The 23344-nt window shown below is 44.6% G+C and overlaps 1 protein-coding gene across 3 annotated transcripts in view; it reads right to left on the reverse strand.

The window, feature by feature from the left end:
• Window positions 1-23344, reverse strand: part of OXNAD1 (oxidoreductase NAD binding domain containing 1) — a 65612-nt gene that overhangs the window by 30965 nt on the left and 11303 nt on the right. For all 3 annotated transcript variants that reach the window (XM_083188797.1, XM_083188796.1, XM_083188795.1), the window contains 2 exons: window positions 20173-20279; window positions 950-1091 (listed from right to left, as the gene is read on the reverse strand). In XM_083188797.1, coding sequence (XP_083044923.1) covers window positions 950-1091; window positions 20173-20279 — 249 coding nt within the window. The remainder of the gene's footprint in view (window positions 1-949; window positions 1092-20172; window positions 20280-23344) is intronic.

A 23344-nucleotide genomic window follows, 5' to 3' on the forward strand; every position in this document is an offset into this window, starting at 1 on the left:
CACACTTCAACATGATGACCGTTGACCTAAAACACAGCACCCTACAGCAGTAGTTCTCAACCTTGGTCCTCAAACAGCCCCCAACAGTTCATGTTTTTCAGGTCACCCGGCAGGTGCACTCATTATTCACGGGCACAGGTGGAGCTAATTACTTCACTTGTGACTGTGTGGAGACCTGGAACCTACAGCATGCACCAATTTTACATTACACTAGTGTACAGATAAGAACTACTGGGAAGGAAATGACATTAATATGCACAGCCGGGTCCTACTGACCGGAGTACTGTATTCTGCAAGTATAAGAGACAGAGGACTAGAAGAATAGAGGGCCTCCCCAGAGCTTACAGAAGGCATTTCCTTCTTTCCCCAGCAGGCAACAATGGACCAACTACTGTATACACAACAATCCTTAACCTACAATGCTACAGTGGTAGTGGATATTAAAGGATAGAATTAAGCTCAACGACTATCAAAATACTTTTAAGTGGTTTTTATTTCTGGCTTTGTATATTTTAAATAAACTGGTCATAAAAATAGGCCAATGAAAAAGCAACCAAAACTATTTTATTTATAAATTTTAAGCTAAACTAAAATGAAATTCCTGAACATAAAATAAAATTGCAAATACAGAAAATCTTGCTGAAAGAGTTTGGAACCAGTTAGCCCATGTTTACTTTATAGTGATGGCCAACTATTGGCTCACAAGTATTTTTAGAACTTGAATAGTTTCATTGTTATCGCAACATCATATTTTGATGTTCTCTGGGGTTTCTGTGTTAGGGCCATACTGTAAATAACGGAGCTGTAATGAAATGAAAAGACAACACATCATCTAAGACTATTTAACTTTCTAAGCCTGTGTAGAACCAATGTCCAGCCACTGCACACACACAGGAGGCACAGTTAAAGTAGGTGAGACAGACAGCTGTGTTTCACCATTTAATTTTACCTGGGAGTGGATCCAGTGAGCTGGAGGATGCAGGTTGTTTTTTACAGCAAGCTCCAGAACCCTCTCTCGTTCCAGGAGTCCAGGACTAGAGCAGATTGAGAAACCACCGACTACAGAAACTCCAGGGATAAAGAAATCTACCCTGAAGACATAAAAAAACAAGAGACGTTACAATGTCACATAATAAAATTATATTAGAAATGTAGCTAATTATTATTACAGGTCGAGTATCCCGTATCCGAATATCCGTTATCCGAATTATTCCGAAATACGGACATTCCAGAAAGTGAAAAAAAATTTTTTTTTGCTAAAAACTCACTGGGGACAGATGTTACAGCATCACTGGGGACATGATATGTAACTGGCACTATATATGTGCAAGACAATGATTGCTTGGCATTCAAATTCAGTGCTGAGATAGTACACACATTTTGTTTCACGTTTTGAAATCTTGTTTTTTGAACAATTAAAATATGTTTGTGTGTATTTTATGTGGTAATAAAATATATTTGTGTGTATATTATGTGTTTATACAGCATAAATGCAAGATACTTCAAAATACATCATTGAAATATTAAAATATTCCGAAATACGGAATAATCCGTTATCCAAAATTCTCCTGGTCCCGAGCATTTTGGATACGGGATACTCAACCTGTATTTAGATTGGAGCTTTGTTAATTTCTCTGGGGCATGGTCCTCGCTTTGGTGCACCTTTTGCAGATTCTTGAACTCTTAAGGCCACATACACACAGATTGGATTTTATACATCAAAAACACATGAAGGGGGGCAATCAATCCGCCAGCGGAAATAGCGGTCCTCGCCTATTCAATGCTGTCGTTTCCTCCATCATTGAAGGCAGTTTCCAACAAAACAGATCTGACTTTAAAACAAGTCAGATCTGTTTTGGCAGAAACGGCCACGGATTGTCGAATTCGCGACCGGTTTTTGGACAATCCTCTGACTTTTCGACTGTCGAGTTCTTGTCGAACGGAACAAAAATGGCTTGGGATTTTCGGCTGTAGGGACGTTCCGACCATCGGAATCCCGGACTGAATACCCCACTAGTGTTCATTCTAGCACCCTGAATCTTCCAAAACCCTGTGCAGTTCAGTTCCTCTTCCCTGCCTGTGGTGTCGCTCTCTGCTGTGTGGTGCTTCTAGCACAGGTTTGTTCTGCATATTGGTAATGAAATACAGACTATACAGTAGATCCGCTATTTAAAATATTAAATGTGGTGCAACGCATGGCATAGCAAACACTAAAATCACTGGGTTTTAGATTCATATGTTTTTACACAACACACGTATGTCTGAACAAGTGCGTATTATTTATACTTATTTATAGACCCTTTTAATTATGAACGGCACACCCCACACAGCATTAGATAAACACTTTAGTAGGAAGAGTACATGAATAAATAGAAAATAATAGGCTTGTGTTATTTGCAGGCATGAAATATAAAAGCTCCTGCAAATTGCATTATTGACAGAAATGTGGCCGCAAGCAGAAAAATAAATGATTGTTATATTTCCTGAAATCTGTTTGTGATCAATATACGTATAGTTTATTTCGTTACTTAAAACAAAAGTCTAGAAGAGCTGGGAATTGTGAATAAATTAGTGAAATACATTATACAGGTAATACATATACATGGACAATTTCCAATATTAGAGAGAGACTTCTTTACGCTCACCCTACATACTGTAACATCCCTAGTATGTATAGAGTCTACCTTTCTGACTACAACACAACTACATCTACGGTACTAGTCACCTGTTTCTTACAGGTAGGGGGAATACTACAAAAGACACCTGTAATCCAAAAAACTCCTAGCTTTAAGCTGCCCATAGTAGCGATGGATTGGTGGAAATTCCAGAATGTTGTGATGATTGCCCTAAATCAGGGCTGGCCAAACTGGTCCTCGAGATCTACCAACAGTCCACCTTTTTCCGACCACCTATCTAGTGCACAAGTGTAGTCATTACTAATGGTCACATTTGCAAATGTGCTGCATTGATTCCAAACCGACACATTATACACATTCACAGTTGGCCTGGAAAATATGACCTGTAGCTCTTGAGGGCAAAACCTGCCCTAAACCACTGCGGATGTATGCTCTTCCCCAACTGACAATTGCAATAAAAAAGTGATCACAATCGAACATTTATGTGAATCTGTAATGGACTGAACTTGCAATTGCTAATACATGGTGGAGAGTGGACTTTTGTGAGACTGATTTGACAATGATACAATTCTTCTACTGCTGACAATCACTGCTATAATGATTGCAATTAGGTATTGTATGAGCATTTTCAGATTTATAGATCCAATGTGAAAATCTAAATATTCTGCAAATCACTGGTAAATATCTGTAGTGTAAGGGGATCAATTGCAACAATTGTGCAAGAAATTGGAAAACCTTCAAAACTTGGATTGCAGGTTTCAGATTTATGGGCACCTTTAGTCAATCCGGGTACACAATAGGTGATGTGTGTACCCTGTGGAAACTCGGCATTGGAAAGTGCATACACACTTACTGATGATGGCGGTGAGGGGGCAAAGGGAGTAATAGGAGGAGCGGAGGCCATGGTGCAATTGCAGCATGGTCCTGATTAACAAAACCACTTAACAACACTGCACGGTGATAACTGTATGCAAAGGAGTCTGAGGGGTAGATTTATTAAGCTCGGAGAAGTGATAAATTGTCTATTTTTTATCACCGGCCAATCAGCTCCTACCTGTCATTTTTCAGACCAAGCCTGTAACTTCACAGTTAAGAGCCGATTGGCCGGTGATTAAAAAAACAGACACTTTATCACTTCACCAAGCTTAATAAATCTGCCCCTGAATCTGTATATTAAGCGCTATAATACAGCGCCCGCAAACCAACTTCCATCGAGCTTCATCTACAACTTTGTACAGATTTATTACTACTTCCTGTGTGACTGGCATCTCATGTGCAGACTAAGTAGTGTTCCGCTGAATGTGCAGTGCGAAAGAGATGCCATTTTTTATGGAAAAAAAAACCACTACTTGCTGTGGGACACTCATGCCGCACGGTGTAATGAGCTTCATTACACCAAACATATGTATTTATAACCTCTTCTGATGCACAACAACCAAGGTCAAATTTTCCTTGAGGACAAGAAATCCTTTAACTTTTAATGATTGGAACAGTTTCATTCAACTTTCACTTCTCAATTTGGGGTTAGTTATACAGCATTTGGACAAACCCCAAAATAGGAATGTGGTATACAGATTGTGTCACGATTACAATACATATATATTTAAATATAAGAACATTGTACTCAGAGATCCATATCATTGCATGAGCCCTTCCTGCATGGCATTGCAGCGTACGTGTGGCATAGAAATTATGGAGGTCATTGAGTTCTGTACTGATCGCTGCACTGTCATGAATTCTGATCATGTTAGATTGCTGTCAATGCTGTAAAGATATGCTTTAAGTTAAAATATGCAATACACAGAAGGGTTAGTTTCATTAAAAAGTTACTTGTAGAACTCCATATCAAATTGTGAAATAATAAATCACCCCGCTAGCCTATTCCTTGCATAACTTGTATAGCCTGGGCATTAGCAGTATGAAAAATTCTCCCTGACTCCTCTGTGTGGAATTGGCCAGTAACCTTATAAATGCAACATTGCACAGCAGAGAAAAAAAAAACAGGATTGCATCCAAAAAACCCACACCATACCACGGATAGAACTTAAAAAATAAAAATTGTTACATTTATTTTATGCACGTTCTAACCAATAATGGAAAACATGTGGTCCGTGCATAAGATTAACAAGCATAAAATCCAGTGACGTAAGACACCCAGGCTTCTGGCACAACTTGGCTCCAGAACAGAAAAAAAATATATATCTATATTGAATGTTGTTTTTGTAACAAGAACAATGATCATAACATTTTATTATATTCGTTTAGTAAGGAACAATGTAATCATAGAATGCATGGCAAGCCCTATAATTAGTAGTGCTGTATGAGGTCATTGTTGTTTTCCTGAATCTCCAGACTCTTACCAAATCAGATCTGACTCTGGAAAGACCCTTCCACCCAACACCCCTCCCCAAAAATGAGAAAACGGTTTGTTTTTCCTTTCTGGGATATAGAATATGGGAATAGTTTTTCATGAACACAGCTTTTTTTTTTTATATATATAAAAGAAGTAAATTATTTGATATACAGTATATAATGATTTTCTTTTAGGATAGCTATTAAGAGATAAAATACAATTATTAATAATGAAACAAGTGTAAACAGACTATCCATAGACCAGTCTATCATTCTGAGAGTATTAGGCAACAGCGCCCTCTTGTGAAAAAAATCAAATATGGCATTGTCAATCTACAGTATTTTAAAACATTTTCATGCAACCGTTATATTCAGATGGAGGAGTGTGTGGAAGATCAGGACCTTTAAGGGGTCACAGACTTACATTTCTGTGGCCCCGTTATTGTCAAACATGCAAAACATCATGGGTTTGAGAGTAGAATGGAAATTGGGTGCATGTTGCTACAAAACTGTACAAAAATAAATTTGTATATTTTCCTGTTTGTGTTGTGTTATAACCATGACTATGGAGCCACCTGATTTGCCACTACCATCATTCTTTGCGCACAAAAGCATCTGCCTTGGTGGTGGAACTTTGTGGGTTGTGGGCCCAGGTGCAAAAATATAATTTGGACACCCCTTCTCCACCCCAACGTGAGTTTACTATATTCAACACAGCAGTGGGTGACCGGGAAAAACAGTGGGCCCCTTAGTCCTCAGGGGCCCTGGTGTACTGTACCTGCTACACCAGTTCCGCCATATATTAATTGCAAAGATTGAAACACATGCATTGATACCTATATATTTTCCTAAGTGAGAGCAGCCTGGTACAGCTCAGTCCAAAGTTTGGATGCAAATGTGCACCCGTACTTGGGTTTGCTGATTTCTTAAGAACGTGTAATGTGGAAACAGGTAAGAGCCACACCATACACAGATGTAACACTCAGAATTCTCCCCTCACTGGTGGTCCTACAGCAATGACACAGAGCAAGCAGAAAAATAATAAATGTACAAATAACGGTTCGCTAAAAGCCGGTTTTCAAGTGTTTCTGCTCTTTAGAAGATTTGAGACAATAAATTGATAAATGAAAGCATCTTCATTGACTGCAACATCACTGGAATTGTTTTTGCACATTAAATGTGGGCGTTGTAAATCAATGTTCTAGTTGGAACCATAACCCCATAATGCTGACCTCATTAACATACTAAATAACCCCTTAACTGGCTAAAAAATATATTTTTTAAATTAATAAATGCCTAAAGGGTGAATAGCACCCCCTCCTCCCAACTGTGAAATTACTACCCCGTTATTTGTGATATGTCTCCGGGATATAACACCCCCTCCCCCCACACCAGTGTCCACAGGCCCCCCTCTATTGGTAACAGCCATGCATCATAGTGTTCATTCTAGCACCCGCTATCTTTGAAAATCCATGTAGTTCCTCTTCACTGCCTGGGGTGTTGCTGTCTGCTGTGGTGTATCTAGCACGGGTCTGGTTTGCATATCAGTGCTGATATACAGGCCACACTGTGCTAGAAGCACTACAGAAGACAGCGACACCCCAGGCAGGGAAGAGGAACTGCATGGGTTTTCAAAGATAGCGGGTGCTAGAATGAACACTACATCAATATTCATGTGCAGAACAACCATTTTTCACTGATTGTCAGCTCTTCATTCCGCAGACATGATTTCCAGGCACTAGTTTGCTGGCTATCTATAGGCTTTTAAAGGGGACGTGGGTCACCTTTACATTGCATCCTTACATGGATCTGTGGAATGTGGTTAATGGTGGCAGTAAGTTAAAGTTTTTCCTAGGGTGCTGAGAAGTATTACAACGGCCCTGGAGGAGGTTCAGGTGTGACAGGGAGACATGGAGGTGCAGGAGTACCGAGGGGACAGAGGGGTGCAGGTGTGACACGGCAAGATGCGAGTGTGACAGTGGGATTGGGAGGTACAGTGGTAACAGGGGGAGGGAAGGGTGCAGGGGTCATAGGGAGACAAAGAGGTACAGGGGTGACGAACAGAAGTAGAGGTGCAGAAAAGGAGGGACTATCTAAATAGATATTACACTACCTTAGGGCCCCCCTGCCTTAAGTACCCCGGGCCCTCCAGAGCCTTAATCCGGCTCTGCAAACACATTTGTAAAGAAAGCATATCAATTAAAGTCTTCTTGTTTGTAATAAACATGTATCAAGTGAGTATGGTCATTTTCTGACTAGTATTTGAAAGATCATGAAGTGTGATGGAAACATTCCCTTGCACACGGTCTGTCAGATATTGCAGGACTTTATTTTAAATATTTAAAAGTGAGCCAGATGAACCCAACTAAACCAACACAATATTTCTGATTACTCATCTTAAACATCCACTTATTGGAACAGCAACATACTGTATACTGTAAATCAAAGCGAATCTCAGATACTGTAAGCAGGGCCCTCTTTCAGCTTTGTCTAAGTTGCTTGTTTGGCTTTACTACAGTACATGTTTACTCAATTGTAAAGCACAACGGAGTATGTCAGAACTACTGTATATAAATATTAATAAATACTGTAGTAGTAAAACCGGCAGAAATAAAGGGTATTTTCCGGTTTACCCAATACATTAAATAACGTACAATAGGTGACTGTATTGTGAGATTTTTCAGGCCTTCATGAAAATTGCTGTTGAAATGACGGTGTTAGAAAACGTACAATATGACAAGCAATACATCTGTACAGTTACAAGACACAAAGAGCAAGGCAAATGTTATGACCTTTATCTGACACTGTATTCTCAGGCCAGTGCTCTATTTCTGGGACATTGTGGTTTCATAATGAGAAAAGCAGTAAAACAATGTACATAGAAGTCACTTCCCATATTTGCATTTACTAAGCCCAAAACATGAGGAAATCTGTAAAAAGCTCACTGTGGTCACAAGTTTAAGGACTGTGGCCTTATCCATCATATAAACCACTCATTGCCGACATCCTATCTTTGAAATCCTCAGTATTTACAATACTTCCAGTATATGGAACAAATATAATCATGAGGGTTAGGCACTTGGTGGAGTTTAGGTTTAGGCTGTGGGATGGTGCTGGGGTGGGTGGAGGGGGTTAGGCACTTGGTGGAGTCTAGGGTTAGGCTCTGGGATGGTGGTGTGGTGGGTGTGGGTTAGGCACTTGGTGGAGTTTAGGCTGTGGGATGGTGGTGGGGTGGGTGGAGGGGGTTAGGCACTTGGAATCTAGGGTTAGGTTCTGGGATGGCGGTGTGGTGGGTGTGGGTTAGGCACTTGGTGGAGTTTAGGCTGTGTGATGATGGTGGGGTGGGTTAGGCACTTGGAGTTTAGGGTTAGACTGTGGGATGGTGGTGTGGTGGGTGTGGGTTAGGCACTTGGTGGAGTTTAGGCTGTGGGATGGTGGTGGGGTGGGTTAGGCACTTGGAGTTTAGGGTTAGACTGTGGGATGGTGGTGTGGTGGGTGTGGGTTAGGCACTTGGTGGAGTTTAGGCTGTGGGATGGTGGTGGGGTGGGTGGAGGGGGTTAGGTTCTGGGATGGTGGTGTGGTGGGTGTGGGTTAGGCAGTTGGTGGAGTTTAGGTTTAGGCTGTGTGATGATGGTGGGGTGGGTTAGGCACTTGGAGTTTAGGGTTAGGCTGTGGGATGGTGGTGTGGTGGATGTGGGTTAGTCACTTGGTGAAGTTTAGGCTGTGTGATGATGGTGGTGGTGGTGGTGGGGGGGTTAGGCACTTAGAGGAGTTTAGGGTTAGGCTGCAGGGGAGTTAGGGTTAGGCACTAGTGGAAGGGTTAGGGATTAAGGTTAGGTGATGTGGGAATGGTACTTACTGTAATGCTGGCATCAAATGACTCTACTGTAACTGCTCATATATGGATCTGCTTAACCACGGTTGCCACGACTAAGGGGTCAATTCAGACCTGATCGCAGGTCTGGAACTTTTTGCAGCCTGCGATTAGTTAGCCCCCTCCCCGTCTGACTGAAGAGCTACCCCTGTGCATGGCTGTGAATGGCTTTGCAGCTATGGGAAGAGAGAAAAATCCACTGCCCATCTAATGGATTTCATGCCTAACCCACATCCACCACTGAGCCACCAAGTGTAGTACAAACTCTTTGCTTGCCCTCAGCTTATACTGCTGAGCACCAGGTGATGCGCACACATCTAGCACTCCCTGATGCTGCTGGACACTTTCTGTCCGCAATGCTGCCTCCTGTGCCAGGGTGGTGCCAAAACAGTCAGGGGCATCACCCGTGGAAGGAGAGTAAGCGGGGAAAAGCAAAAGCGGACAGAGACATGTTCAAAATGGAGGAGACTGGGAGACTAAACCCACCACATGTACACAAACAGGCAGATTCATTTCTATAGAAGCAACAGTAATTAACCTAAGAGAAGACAAGCAATAGGGGTTGAGCATAGTATATGTATTCTGTATCTTTACTTAAAGGCAGGCACCTTTATTACCAGCAGCACACCCATAAGATTTCTCCTCAGTGCGCAAGTAATCAAATACTATGGGTGGTATTCAATTGTTATATCACGACCAATCTCCCGTCTAAAGAGAAGATTCAATTGATCTATTTTTTTGCGCATATCTCGCTCATTATAGTCCAGTTTAGCCACACATTTGCACATTTCAGCTCACCACCCCTGGGGATAGCGAGCTGAAATTGAAAAACAATTGAATACCACCCTAAATATCTTACCTACCAGTATATTTATGGAAGAAGTCAGGTGATTTGGAGCAAACCAACACAAACACGGGGGTAGAGAATACAAATTTTAAACAGTTCCCTGCTGGAAAGTGCTATGAGGCAGTGACTCTACTCTCCTCAACAACAAATGAAATCGTTTAAGTACTGGTTAGCATTCAGCATTTTGGTCAAAAACAGTGTTTTAAAAGCAGCTAATTTTATGCACTGTCTATTTGTAAAAGTTGAGGCCTGCTGTGCAAATCCGACACTCTGTAACTCTGTAAGCTATTTACTTTTGTGAAAATACATTTACTGAGATGTGCAATAGATTTGTGTACTAAGATGGCAGGGTCTGTGAAAAACATTTGTCAGTTGTTAGGTGTTGCTTGGTGTAATGGGGAAACAAAAAATTAGCTTCCAGAACAAAATAAATGAACATAAAGAAACTGCATTTAAATCGCACACATCAAGTCACCATTAAACGAAGCCTCACAATAGTAGCAAATGTAATAACAGCTCCTGAATGCAAAACTGAACTCTAAGGGGTAACATTAGGGCAACATCCCATCTTCTTTTTTAAATTCAATAATTTTTTATTTGATTTTTCATTGCAGTTTACAACTTATACAAAACAGCAAGACATTGACGTGAAAACAAAAGAAGGAAGAAGTATGAGGACAATAGAAAATTACAGCATATATTGGTGGAGTACTTTCTGCTCCGGATTGTCAGCAACACAAGAATACGTAGAGGCAGCGTGGCTTGAAGTTACATTTGTTACCAATAGTTATGTATACAGGTATACTAATCTGGCAGTCCTTTTAACAAAGAAGACCTGTTGTTAGTTATAGTATGCACAATAAAGAGTAAATAAAAAGAACAAAAGGAGAAAAAATAAAATAAATCCCGGACAGTGTGGCTTCACTTTTTGGTTGTGTGCAGTTGAGGTAGTGCACCTGGGCCTGAGTTTCCCTCCCGCTCCGTCTCACCCATCTCTCCCCCTCCCGGTCGGGCCGCAGTTAAACAATGATTATGTACAGTACATTACTGCCTAGACAGTTGGTTGCATAAGAGGTGAGTCTATCCATGGGTCCCATATTTTGTGGTATTTTCTCTCAGAGGTTCTGGAAGCATATACAAATTTTTCGTGCCTGACCACTGAATTGGTTAGGGAGAGCCATTCCCTCTTCGTGGGGCCCTCTGGGGCCATCCATTTCCTTGCCACACACACTTTGGCCAGAGTACAGAGATTGACCGCGTATCTCACCATATTCTTATCAAGGCTATCCACATCCATAAATGATAGGATGCAAAACCTCGGGGTGAAAACGTCACGGGGGATGCCTGTGGAAACTATTGAAGTGATTATTTCTTGCCAAAAAGTAGACAGTACTGGACAGCTCCACAGTAAGTGCCAGAATGAACCTTCATGCGACTTGCATTTGGGACATATAGAGTCGTTTCTACCTCCCATTCTACATAGCCTAGTTGGGGTCAGGTATACCCTGTGTAGTATGTATAGTTGGATCTGCTGGTATCTGGAGGATGTGGTTGATATGCGGGGGCTCCCCAAGGCCGATTCCCAGTCCTCCCCTGAGATCGGACCGACTTCCAGTTCCCACTTGGCCTTCAAATGAGGCAGACCGGGGGCATGGTGTGCTGTCAGAATGGCTGCGTAAAACCTAGAGACAGCCCGGGAGGGTCCACCAGACACCAGCAGATTTTTAACAGGTGAGGGTCTGAGTTCCGGGTGGCTCGCAGGGAACTGCGCCCGACATGCATGGCGGAGTTGAAGGTAGCGAAAGAAGTGCGTGTTGGGCACCTGGTATTCATCCCTTATCTGCTGGAATGATTTAAGTGTGTTATCAGAGTAGATTTGGCCAATTGTAGTAACCCCCCATGTAGCCCAGAATTCACGGAGTTGGAGCCCCAGCAGCTCGGGGAGTGCTCTGGTGCCATCTAGGGGAGTGTCTGGATCTATCCCGGTCGCCGACAATAAGCGACTAGACTGTCGCCATATCATAACCGCTTGCTTAAACAGTGGCATGTCTATTAATTTAACGTTGTCGCTTAGTAAGACATGTAGTGGGGACAGTCCAGGTAGGTTTTGTGTAACCAGCAACGAGGGGAGCCCAGCTGTAGTACCCTCTCCAACCCAGTTCAAGAGATGTGCCAATTGTGCCGCGAGGTAGTATAGCCGGAAAGAAGGGACTGCCATGCCCCCATCCTCTCTGGTCCGCGTTAAAGTGTGTAGTTTGATACGGGCCCTCTTACCCGCCCAGATAATAGAGGAAAGTAGGCCATCTATTTTTCTAAACGTCTGTAGGGGTATATACGTCGGGGCATGTTGTAGTGCGTATAGGAGCTTAGGCTGGGCTGTCATTTTAATAAGACTTATTCTCCCGGAAACTGTCAAGGGCAACTTGCCCCACACCGAAACCCTGGATTTTAGGTATGCTAGCTGTGGTTGAATATTTAGTGGGATATATTGGGATGGGACATTGGATATATAAATCCCTAGGTACTTAAAAGAGTTTACCCATCTCAGTGGAAGCGCGATGTCAGGGGTCTCCGGGATATCGCCTCTAAATGGGAGCACACAGGACTTGTCCCAGTTTATAGTAAGGCCAGAGTACGTACCAAACAAATTGATAATATCTAAAAGTGGGGGCATGGAGGTAGCGTAGTTGGAAATAAAGAGTAAAATGTCGTCTGCATACAGCGCTATTTTTTCCTCTAGGTGCCCCACCCTAAACCCCGCGATCACTGTTGAATCTCGTATCAGGCAGGCCAGGGGCTCTATTGCGATGGCGAATAGGGTGGGTGACAGTGGGCACCCCTGCCGGGTACCCCTGCCTAACTCAAATGAAGACGACATATACCCATTTACAGATACCCTGGCCCGCAGAGATGCATAGAGCAGGCGAACCCACTTGATGAAGGCAGGGCCAACACCAACTTTGGCCAGGGTGAGCCAAAGGAATTCCCACTCAATTGAGTCAAACGCCTTAGCGGCGTCTAGCGAGACCACTATGGAAGTATCTGCGTCTCCGCGGGGGTTCTGCAAATGGGTAAACAGCCTACGCAAATTGATCATAGTCGACTTGCCCGGCATAAAGCCGGTCTGGTCAGGGTGTATAAGCTTAGTGATAACGGTGTTGAGGCGGAGCGACAATATTTTAGCGAGGATTTTAATGTCAATTGGTAGGAGGGATATTGGCCTATAAGATTCTACAAGGCATGGATTCTTATCTGGTTTTAGCAAAACCACTATAGCAGCCTCCATCATAGACTGAGGCAGGGAACCATGGGAAAACAGCTCATTATATAGTTTTAAAAGAGTAGGGGCATAGAAGGAAATGTGTTTTTTATACAAATCTATAGGAAGACCATCCAGGCCTGGTGCTTTACCAGCCGGGAAGGCCCTGATGGCCAGCTCCACCTCCTCCACTGTGAGGGGCAAGTCCAAGGTCTCCTTATCTGCAGGGGTCAATGTAGGCATAGCAATTTGGTCCAAATAGCGCTGTATGGCAGGTGTGTCATGCGTCAGTTTAGAGCTATACAGCGTTTGATAATATTTTACAAATTGGCCGGCAATCTCCTGGGTTCCAGTGTGGGCAACTCCCTGTGGGGAAAGGATCTCGCATATGGTGTTGCTGTTTCTCTCTGAATCTGCCAGCCGGGCTAAGTAGCTGCCAGGCCTATCTCCAAAGGCATATTGGGAGTGTTTAGTATATAGAAGTTTGTATTTGGCTTTGTCCCCGAGGCATTCCAACCATGCCTCTTGGGCCAAGAGCCACTCTTGTCTAGATAAGTCAAGGCCATCTTCCAAATAGGCAGCCTCAAGCTGTCGGCAGGCAGATTCCAGTTCGTCCTCTGTCTTTTTATAGGTTTTTTTAAGGGATACTATCTTTTGGATTAGTGAGCCTCTAACATGAGATTTAAAGGCGTCCCATATTACCGTGACTGGAGCGGTATCTTTATTCAGCTCTATGAATTCTTTCCAAGCGGACACTAGTTCCACCCCCTCACCCATACCCACCAGCCAAAACTTGTTCAGTTTCCAAAAAGACTGACCCCTATCACCTCCCAACTGTACATCAAGAGTTAAAGGTGAATGGTCTGATATGCCTCTGGATTCATATGTAATGGAATGAATTTTAGGGAGAAGGGTTCGGGACACCAGAGCCAGATCAATTCTAGAAAATGTGGAGTGGGTGGGGGAGAAGCAGGAAAACTGCCTGGTGGTGGGGTGTTTATGGCACCAAGCGTCGACTAGTCCCATACCTACTGTCAGTGCACTGAACTGTCTATGACCAGCTCTCCCTGAGGTCCCCGTTGCGCGGTGCGTGTCCAAATTAGGGTCTAACACATTATTGTAGTCGCCCACACTAATGATGGGCACCTCTGGAAATTCAGCGACAAACTCTGCAGCCTGTTTAAGGACTTCAGCCGAGTGGGGGGGGGGGGGGGGACATTCCTGCGTACAAGTACTGCCACCCCCCTAGATGAAGGTGTATGAGAGGAGTGATAAAGCCAGCCTATCCATGGTTTTTTTAGGGACATGACCTTGGTGCCAGTCAAATGTGTCTCCATCAGGCAAATGATGTCAGACTTGTATTTACGGATTTGATTAAGCACCAGTGTGCGCTTGACTTTGTCGTTAAGACCCCGGACATTCCAGAATGTAATTTTAACTAAATTAGGAGCCATATTTTAACTGAGTAACCATAGTCATATAGTAATCACCTGCACAAGAGCAGTCCCCCGCCCGCCACCTCTGTGTGTAGCATAGCGTCACCCACCCAGCTGTAAATATATGCAATATTTTGAGAAAAGAGAGATAAAAGAAAATAGAAAAAGGACAATAAAAGTACATAGATAGAAAAAAGAAAAAACACACATGATGCATTGAAAATAACTTGCATCTATCCCAACCACCCCCCACCCTGCATGTCGCTCAAAAATGTGACATACTTGGATCCCTAACTAAGAAAAACCCCCTTATGTGGATAGGAGAAGCCTATCCACCCCTTTTTTAAGTGTTAACAATGTCAAATGAACATAAACAGTAAACGGTGGGCAAAGTATACAATGACTATCAGGAACAGTGAGCACACAGTACCCGCTCGCATATATACATACGCTCAGTTGTCATAAGGTTGTTTCTGTTGTGGCGCAGGTGCCGGGCCCCCGATCTCTACATATAGTCCAGTATATATAGTCCCAGCAGCAACATTTTCTTTTAGGGCATACAATGATGAATAGCCGGCAGTTTATGAATCATCCAGCACGGCCTGCCTGGACGGTCTTGTAGTGTCCAACCATGCATATGCCTCCCTCGGATTGGTGAAAAATTTGGATTCCCCGTCCACAATCACCTTCAGTCTTGATGGGAATAACATGAAGTACGGCAGATTGAGCTCCCTCAGTCGCCTTTTAACTTGTACATATTGGGCTCGGCTCTTCTGCACCTCCACCGCGAAATCCGGAAATATAGACACTCGGTGACCATTCCACATTAGTGGGCCTTTGTTGCGGTTGACCCTTAGTACAGTTTCTCTGTCTCTGTAGTGGAGGAGCTTTGCGATTAGGGTGCGGGGACCCAGGAGGCAGAGGTCGCATAGGCACCCGGTGTGCCCTTTCCACCGAGAAGAAGGGGGAGAATGCATCAACTCCATAAGTGTCACGTAGCCACTTCTCGATGAATTCTTCAGGATGCTGGCCTTCCTCTTTCTCCGGGAGGCCCACTATGCGAATATTGCACCTCCTCAGCCGCCCCTCCATGTCTTGAAGTTTGGTCTGAATGGAAGTGACCTGTGATGAGAGGTTTGAGACCTTGTCGGTGAGGGGCGAGATTTTGTCTTCTAGTGTGGACGTGCGGGTCTCTACTTCCCCCACTCTTTCTCGGACCCTCTGCAGGTCATGATGTATGATGGACAAGTCCGCCTGCACCTGCCCTATTTTATCCGTCAGCCTCTGTTCACTAGAGGTCACGGCCTCCAGTACTCGCTGCAGGGCCTCTGTTGGGTTCTCAGGTGATGGGGGTGGAGGATTGGATGGGGAAGGGACCCGGGATGAGGGCTGAGAGGTCGCATCTGAGTCAGGAGCTTCCGCGGCCGATCGCGGGGTTCTGGCAAATCTCTCCAGCTGGGTAGCTGCGGTGCTGCGGTTATTCTTTCCCATATTAATTGTGGAGAGGAAATATGCTGTGCAAGTATATGATAGCAGTGCAGAGTGAGAGTCTTATAAGCACAGTGAGTCAACTCAATGCAGATGGGCTCAGGATATTTGATGAGGGTGCTTGGTAACCCAGCTCAGGGCTTTGAGTCTCAGCAGGGGAGCTCAAGTGAGTTATATGGCAAGATGCAGTGGGGAGGCACAGGGAGACCCCAGCAAGGTATATATGGCGTTTAGAATGCTAGTTTACAGGGTCTGAGACCTATTGCTGGAGTCCCATCCCAGCCTGTGTGATACAGTGGCCGGATGTGTACCTGTTATAGCTTTAGGGAGATGATCCCCTTATCAACGGCTGTCCCTTCCTGCAAGGAAAATGGCGCCGGCGTCTTCCCCCCTGCGCTTCTCCGTTGGAGCCTGTCTCCGCTTCCACCCCTCATGCAGGACTCGCTGGGGCTCTGGTGTGCGTGGCCAAGCGGGGAGGCTACTTTCTGCGTGCCGGACAGTCAGACGCCGCTGCTGCTGCCAGCCTCAGCGTCCCGTCTTTGTGCACGATGCGTGCGGCAAGATGGCGCCCGGACTCAGCACAGCTGCGGGGATTCCGGCGTTCAGGAGGAGAGCCAGCGGGCGTAGCGGGACCAAGAGGGCACCGGAGGGATGCTGGTACCTTCCCACACCCGCGCCACCGATTAGATCAGTTACTGAGCGTTTTCAGGATAGATTCACAGGATCTGTGGAGCAGGAGCTGCTTGCAGGTACGTCCGCTTACATGTCCAGCGAAGCCACGCCCCAGGCAACATCCCATCTTCAATAGAACGCCCACCTTAGTAAATTGACCCCTGGCTACTTTTCATGAAATAGCTCCAGCCCACTTGCCTCATAACCTGCAGTTATCTTTATACATGTTCACTCTACGTCCACCAAGTCAGTGGGGTATACAGTAAGTCAGTCTACAGGAGAACCTCTTTATTATGCAAATATATTATCTATAGCTGAATTTGGGAGGCTACCTTGGATTACCATATAGTTTCTGCCAATATAGCTAAGAAGCAAGTACCACAACTGAGCACCTGCATACTCCAAACTCCTGTAGAAGTGCTTTATAGTGAAAAATGTCTACCCGCTCTGTACGAGGGTGGTCCAGTAAATAAGGTGACAAGACCAAATTGTGTAAAATTATCAAACTCGTACACATATGTATGTACTGTATATGTATCAATAGAATGGCTTTTCCACATAGTCAATACACTTTCCTGTGCATTTGTATCAATAATACACAAAGGCATCAATCCCCGCATCATACAAAACAATAGGAAGCTCCTGAAACAAGGACAAGACGGCTTGTTGAACTTCAGTCTGTTGTGAAACTCCTTCCACAGAGGTGCTTCTTCAAATGGTCCAATTCTTGGAGCAAGGTCAGGGTTGTAGGGTGGTGCAGTACCTCCCAATGCTAGTAAAGTAACAACTCAGGTGTGCGGTTGGCAGAGTGTGGCCTGGTGCTATTGTGTAGCAATACAATGCCAGTTTGCGGCAACCCAGATAATTTATGATGAATTGCTGTCCGTGACAGGCACTATGTGTTACGTTAACAGTCAACATTCACAGTATCTCCCTTTTTGAGGAAAATAAGAATTGTGCCACTGTAGTTCCAAAACATTGATGGAGTTGTTTTGAAATTCTTTGAAGGTGGGAACAATAGGTAGTGTCTAGCACCCGCCATCTTTGAAAACCCACGCAGTTCCTCTTCCCTGCCTGGGGTATTGCTGTCTGCTGTGGTGTTTCTAGCACAGTATGGTCTGTATATCAGCACTGATATGCAAACCAGACCTTCTATGCAGCATAAATTGTCTGCTGTGGTGGACATGCTTGACCAGTATCAAAGCCAGTGCACCAAACCCATCCTACTCCTGTGGCATGGTGTTCTCACCATACACCTCATCAAGTTGGCAAAGAATTACAGCTGCTGGTATGTGCTTTAGATGAAAAAACCTGATAACATGCACCTCAGTGTTTGTACCTGTTTCTGCCAGCCCCACCATCTTTCAACTGAAGTTGGGACAGTAGTGAGGGGAAGCAGTGGTCTCTGGCCAGGTAGGAACTTATTGAACCACCCTCACATTAATAACCATTAGGGTACGCCTAGGCGGACATATTTGAAACACAAGTATACAGTACTACCTGTGCCAGTAAACTGACTACCAGAATCCTGACCACTATTCATCCAGATATATCCTGGTAAGTGACCTCACCTCTTATACCACTTTTACACTCAAATCCCTGATTCGACACGGTTTTTGTAACATGGTTCCAATCCACGCCAGATCCGGGATTTGCTCCGTTTACGCTGCGGTGCCGATCTGGAATATTTCCAGGCCGGCATCGTTTACATTGCACATCGGTCAGGGGGTGACGCTTGGAGTTGACATCATCTTCAAGCACCGGGACCACTGAACGATGTGCTGGGACCGCCGGTTGCAACGCTAGGGGCAAGCCCAGCACCAAGGTAAGCTGCTGGGCTGCCCCCAGCCTCTGTGCACCCCTAGCCCCCATCCGCGAGGTGAATTGATGCCGCACACAGGCACCCATTTACCTCCTCCACGGCTCCGCTGCTGTCTGCATAGTACAGCAGCAAAGGCTATGTGCACCCCCTGCCCAACCTTAATACTGAATGCAGGACTCTGTGGTCGGGAGGTTGGGCTCTTCCATTGGGATCCCGGGTCACTGCCCCACCACCCGGGTCCTGCCCAGGTTTTTGCCTTGGTTGGATTCTCGGGAAAATGGTCAACAAGGCAAAAACCAGGGTTTTTGCGGTGGTGTAAATGGGGTAGTCATAATAGCTGGATCACTTGGCACTGCAATAGCTCAGCACACACTTCGTGCAGAGAGCCAAAATGAAGAAATCAAGAAGCGATATGTACAGTGATTGTCACTGTTTTCTTTTTTTCCCATTTAGACCCCTTGGTACAATATTACTGAATCAAGATGCAACATACATACAGAGAGTTATTTAAATACAACTGATACAGCAGCTCCATTGGCTTAATATTAAATATTAGTCAGCATTAACCTGCATATAAATCCTGAACCTTCTACTTTCTGTGATGCAGCCTAACGGGCGTATTCAATCCTGGATCCTGACTGTCGGTGCGTCCAGACAGTTGGGACCCTGGACTGTTTTCGTGACGCTTGCCAGTTTATCAGCAGGCTGGATTCAATGTCCCGCCTACTGATCAGTGGAAAAGTGGGCGCATCTGCAAAACGGCCGTGAATGGTCAAGATATGGGCGTGATCTCAACAATCCACAGCAGTTTTTGGCAAAATGGGAATGACAGCATTGAATAGGCACCGCCACTATTTCCCCTGACGGAAATAGCGACGGGGATTGAATACCCCTCTCCGACTACTGAGCCACAGGAGCTGCTGTACCAGTCAGCGGCATATTTAGTTCCTGTTAATTTACTTAACAACCTCCTATAAGGTTCCTTAGTGATGCCATTTATATTGATTAGTACAGATAACTTTCTTTTTTCTTCTTGTAGTATTATATTTTAAGCTGCAGAGATATACATATTTTTATATTATAGGTATACTTTTATACATATTACTTTGTAATACTGCATTGTAGTTTGCACTAATTAATTGTACCTGAATACAGGTGATAATTAGGCAAGGAAGCAGATTGGTTGTCAGTGGTATAAATATGCTACCCCTTAACAAAGGGTGGTTTATATGGAGGCCTGAAAGCCAGCTGGAATGGGACTTGCTGATCATGTTCTCCTTCCCCACAGAGCAAGCCACTTGCTGTCTACAATGGACCCCTGCAAGGGGTGAGTCATCTGCAGAGACACACTGCTCCATTCTTAGAAAAAGCCACATTTTTATGGTCCAGTCCTGTATTTCGGTAACGTGGTTAGACCGAAAAGTAGGGTGTAGCTTCAGCAAAATAGATGAGCAGGAATTTATTTTGTCATTATTTTTTGTAAAATTTTGGGAGGCATGTCCATGCGCAGTGGCAAACTATTTATTAACAATTACATTGTCCCGGTCACTGCTCTCGGGATGAGGAAAAATAGGAACAAACTACAGTAGTTCTTTACATTTTCGAACAGTCATGTCTGCACAGTGAACGGACTCACCCAATTCACAGAAAGGGAAGAAATTGACTGCACTTGCATATTTCAGCTAAACAAAGCGGTTTCTAAAGACAAGTGATGTGGGTATATGGTGGAGATGCTATGTGCACTTTAAAGAACAGACTTTCATTCTGATCAAGTAAAGAAACGTACCATTGTCCTGCTTTGAATGTAAATTCACTGTTCTCTACAGCAAGGCGGACTCTCTTCACAGTGGCAGACTCATCGGAGATTCCACAGACTTTTGCAGGAGATATAATCTGAAACAAGAAGTATGTAATTAGCTAGTGAGTGCTCAGTTATCAGAATCAGCTTTATTGGCCAGGTATACTTGCGTATACTAGGAATTGGATTTGGATTACTGTGCAACAGCCAGTTAGGTAACAGTTAAACAATGACAGTACAGATATACATAACACATACAGGTATACGCTAGGTGTACCCTGGGGATTATAGACTCAGGGAACATATATTTGCTGGGCAGCAAAGCACCTAGGCAGCCATCAGCAGCGCCACTGGTCGTTGGAGCAGCCAGGAAGGTAACAATACAAGCAGAGACAGTACAGTTATCACACAGGGAACACCTACCCGCCAAGCAACCCAGTGCCTAGGCAGCCATCAGCGGCACCACTGGTCACTGCTACAGCCAGGAAGGTAACAATACAAGCAGAGACAGTACAGTTATCACACAGGGAACACCTACCCGCCAAGCTGCACAGCACCTAGGCAGCCATCAGCGGCCCCACTGGTCATTGCAGCAGCCAGGTAGGTGACAGTATGAGCAGAGACAGTACAGATATATATTGCTATAATGCAGTGTACAAGACAGGGGAGACATGGGAGTACATATGGCTTAGTGCACAGTTCCTAGGCAGCCATTAGCGGCGCCATCTTGATCATACTGGTGGCTGATCAGCAGTCACGGACTCACATTTACAGTTTTAGCCAAAAGAAATCTCAGGATTTTAATGCTAGTCAGAGTTCTATACCACTTGGGTGGATGTCAGTGATAGGGAAGTCTGTTACCTAGGGCTTTTAGGTAATATATAAAGGTGGGATCAACTCATGATCTACAAATAAGTTTATCATGGTACTCCGTAATGATCAGTTGCTACTCGGGCACATGCGTCTGTTGCTTTTAAGTTGCCGGGAGCAGTGCAGGGGACCCTTTACTGCAGAAGCCCATCCACAGCCTTGTGACAACCGATCATGATGAGGAACCGGCACTCTTACTAAGTGAATAACTGCTCTGGGTGCCTGCAGTAGGATGCAGATACAGTGGAAATAATCTGAGTCACTCCAGGGGTCTTGTAGTAAAAGAAAGATGCTTTTATATAATCAGATCAAGCATATGCAAGTGTATACAATGTATTGTATCCCCGCCGCCGAGCGGGGTAAGTCTTGCTGCATATGCATGGCACAGCACAGAGATGGCATGCAGCGTCCGCACGCCGGGCAATCTCAGCCACGCACACAGACCGCAGAGCTGGGTGCCGCAGGCGCCGTGTGAGGCTCCCTGCATCCCCGGTGAGCTACAAGTGGGCTCACTGCATCCCGCCGCCTGGCTCTGTGAAGGGAACCCTGGAGCACAAAAAAGCGTTACCTTATGCCCAGAGCAGGAGCTGCAGGAAAAGGGGTTTTATCAGAAGTGTGAGTACTACTAGTTCCCATCTGCCGCAGGGACCCCGCTGCTAATCTCACACTTCCGTAAAAGCCCCTTTTTCTGCAGCTCCGGGCATAAGGTAATGCTGTTCTGTGCTCCCCCCTCAGCCTGCAGAGGATGGCCGCTGGGCATCCTGTGCATTCTGCAGAGCCAGGCGGCGGGATGCAGGGAGCCCACCTTCAGCTCACTGGGATGCAGGGAGCCTCACATGGCTCCTGCGGCACCCAGCTCTGCGGGCTGTGTGCATGGCTGAGATTGCCCGGTGTGTGGGCGCTGCATGCCATCTCTGTGCTGTGCCATGCTGTGTGCGGGGTGGGTAGGGAGGAGGGGGGGGTGGCTCGGTGGAGGGGGAGAGAGGATGCCTCTGTCCCCTGTGCATATCTAATGAGCACAGTGCATATTTAATAAGCGGGTCCCTGACCCGCTCATTAAATATACACGCAGCACTGGGTCCCGCTCATTAGATATGCACAGAACGGGACCACTATTGGCTGGGTCCTAAATACCATTTCAGACAGCAAAAAAATGGGTCTGAAACGGGTAGGACCCTGCTTTTTTACCGTTTCCAAATACCAAATTTTTGGAAACTGTAAATTCACTCTGCACCTTTCAGACCGCGCATATTACCATTTTGAAACAGTAAAATAAAACAGAAAAATACCAGGTAAAAAGTGCGGTCTTAAAGGGGCATACTCATTTTGTTCCCTGTATTTTGGGAACCAGAACCCTTGAGCCTGGTGCTGGTTTTAGAAATCCTGGGGATCCCCTATGGATTTTCTCCCCTGAATTTCTAAAACCAGTACAGATTCTTTGAGCCCGGGGCTGGGTATGCTCAGGAGGGGGGGCCCTATGTCTTTTTTTTTACACAAATCACACATGTGCATTCATTTGCATGAGTAAAATTTGACTTTTATCGCATCACATTACATTTTTCATGTCACAATTTGCATTCCATTAAATAGCCGATTTCTTAAAAAAAATTCACAATTTGAAAACATGCAATATGGTGCGATTTCAGAACCTTACTAAAAATGGCATCCTATTAAATGTCACCCCTAATCTTTAACGCAATGCTCATCCCAAAGGATACATACATTTTGTGGATAGTAATGCTGCCAACAGGATGACTGCTTTCCAACCATCCTGACATATACTATTAATGTGGCCTAATTTAACAATTGTAATCCTGTGAAAATTCTATTTACAATATATCACTACATTTCTTCAAGAGAATAATACACTGTGAGATTCCTTGTCCTGCGTATGAATATCCCAAACAACAAGTCCCAGGTAAAGATATCCCAAATTACATACTGTAGGTTCAAAACCTATTGTAATTGATGACTGAAATAAGTGGACAAACACAGATGCTGTACTCATTTGAAAAGGCCTGCAGCTCCAAAGCAGTGCTACAGAGGGGGGGGGGGGGGAAGTGATTTATACAGTTTAATAATGATCTAGTCAACTAATTATGAAAGTGACAGGCCCTCCCCCAAGTTCTGTAAATCAATGGTTGCAAATTTCCATATTACAGCTTAACACCATAAAGCGTGTTTGTAATCCATGACAGGGGACAGGCTGAGTCTCACATTTCATGAAATGTCAGCAAGTGAAAAACGCACACCAACACAGTGATTACATCACACAAGACCGAACACACAG

Source organism: Crinia signifera, chromosome 5, assembly GCF_055691185.1.
Source record: "Crinia signifera chromosome 5, ASM5569118v1, whole genome shotgun sequence".
Lineage (NCBI taxonomy): Eukaryota > Metazoa > Chordata > Amphibia > Anura > Myobatrachidae > Crinia > Crinia signifera.